Here is a 2278-nt window from a genome sequence, read left to right as displayed (position 1 = left end):
CGGAAAAAACGAGGAAGAAGGACAAACAATGAAGCATTACAAGAACTTGGTCAGATGCTCCTAAACTCAGGTAAGATGAAAGCCCTTGAGGTGTTCACACTCACCTCCTAAAATTTGTTAATTATGATAGTACTTTCATGGAATGCTAGAGGGCTAAATAGCCTAAAGAAGCAGCGGTTACTAAAGAAAAAAGTCAAAAAGGAACAACCAGATATAATTTTTTTGCAAGAAACTAAATGCACCAGCAAAACAATGGAAAACATCAGTAAAAAATTGGGGAAACGAATGGAATACATAGAAATAGCAAGCGCTGGATGGGAAGGGGGCCTGGCCATTCTTTGGAACCCACAAGTTCTCCAGCTTATATCCTCTGAAGCTGCCAGATCTCATATATCTATAGAAGTCCAAATGGTAGGAAATCCAGCCACCTACCTCTGCACAAATGTCTATGGCCCTCAAAAACTAGAGGCCAAATTGCTATGGATCAAAGCTCTATCTAACTTGCAGCAGAGATATCCCCAAGCAAAAGCCATTTTCGGAGGTGATTTTAATATGATCACTTTGCTCATGGAAAAAAAAGGAGGCATCAGATCACTCAACAGGGATTCTGAAGCGTTCAAAGACTTTATTAAATCAGCCAGGCTAGTAGACATCTTCCCCAAGAGTGGGGCTTTCACATGGAACAACAAAAGAGGGGGTGATAGGCAAATTGCCTCTAGACTGGACAGGTTCCTAGTGACAGAAACCATTCTTCTAGAAGGGATTACTGTGGATTTAGACATACTTCCAAGTGGCGGTTCGAACCACTGGCCGATAATAATGAATGCGGCCATTCTAGGCACACCAAGGAATAAGCCATTCAGATTTGAAAAGTTTTGGCTTAGTCATCCTGAATTCACAACGAAAATAAAACAATGGTGGAGTGAACCGATAGGTATAAGAGGTACTAAAATGTTCATTATCCAAGCTAAGCTTAAACATATCAAAACCAGGTTAAAATCCTAGAATCAAGAAGTCTTCAAAACATTTTCAAGGAAAAAAAGAAGCTGGAGGAGCAATTGGAACAAATTCACAAGGAATGGATCTAGGGAAATATCAATCAAGAAACTATGAATACAGAACAAAAACTCATGCAGGACTGGCAGACTAGATGCCAACAGGAGGAAACTCTATGGAAGCAAAAGTCTACAATTCAATGGTTGAAGGAAGGAGAAAAGAACACTAATTTTTTTCACAGATCTGCCATTGATCATAGAGATTCTAATAAAATATTAAGAATAAAGGATGATCAGGGAACCTCGGTGCAAACTCATCAAGAAATCTCGAGCCTTCTCATAAATCATTTCAGCCAAATTGCAAGGGAACCTAATATTAACAAAGAGGAAGCTATTAGGGACCTAGTGACTTCTATTCCCAAGCTCATCTCAGAGGATCAAAACAAGGCTCTAAATCAAGAAATTACCATGGAAGAAGTGGAAGAAGCAGTAAAAGCTATGCCAAATGGTAAGGTGCCAGGACCAGATGGCTTCACCATCGACTTTTACAAAGCCTGTTGGGAAATAATCAAAATAGAGGTATGGGAAGTGGTGGAGGATTCCAGGCACTCCTCTTCCATCCTAAAATCCCTCAACTCCACGTTCATAACCCTTATTCCAAAGGAGGAGGAAGCAAATACTCCGTCGAAGTTTCGACCAATCACTTTGTGCAATGTCCTATACAAGATCATATCTAAATTCATTGCTAACAGAATAAACCCCATTCTTCCAGGTATCATTTTGGAAGAACAATCTGGTTATGTAGAAGGGAGATAGATTATGGACAACATACTGCTAGCTCAAGAGATGATTCACACCCTCCAAACTCAGAAAAAAGCGGGCATGATGATGCAGTTGGACCTATCAAAAGCTTATGATAAAGTCAGCTGGCAATATTTGGAGGCTATTTTGGATGCCTTTGGCTTTGCGAAGCAATGGATAATTTGGATCCTGGCCTTAATTAAATCTACTAGATTTTCCATTCTGGTTAATGGAGCTCCCACAGCCCAGTTTACACCCTCTCGAGGTTTGCGACAAGGGGATCCCTTGTCCCCCTTTCTGTTTGTGATTCTAATGGAAGGTCTCAGCAGGCTTATCAGAAGAGCAAAAGAAGATGGCATAATTCAGGGACTCCAACCCTTGCCCTCTAGCCCTGCTACAACTCATCAGCAGTTTGTCGATGACACAATGCTGCATGGTACGCCCTCTGTCAAAGAAGCTCTTGGTTTCAAAAACATTCTCAT

At 40.8% G+C, this 2278-nt stretch overlaps 1 protein-coding gene across 1 annotated transcript; it reads left to right on the top strand.

The window, feature by feature from the left end:
* The first annotated feature begins 252 nt into the window (after window positions 1-252).
* On the top strand, window positions 253-1811 carry LOC149165078 (uncharacterized). The gene is made up of 2 exons (XM_089429698.1): window positions 253-943; window positions 1429-1811. The coding sequence occupies exons 1-2, from the start codon at window positions 253-255 to the stop codon at window positions 1809-1811; spliced, it is 1074 nt and encodes a 357-aa protein (XP_089285824.1).
* Window positions 1812-2278: the final 467 nt, after the last annotated feature.

Source organism: Pinus tabuliformis, chromosome 5_1 (genome assembly GCF_031772625.1).
Source record: "Pinus tabuliformis cultivar Carrire ecotype Pingquan chromosome 5_1, CPIR1, whole genome shotgun sequence".
Classification (NCBI taxonomy): Eukaryota; Viridiplantae; Streptophyta; class Pinopsida; order Pinales; family Pinaceae; genus Pinus; species Pinus tabuliformis.
The sequence above is the reverse complement of the archived record's forward strand: the minus strand, read 5'-3'. Positions and strand labels throughout refer to the sequence as shown.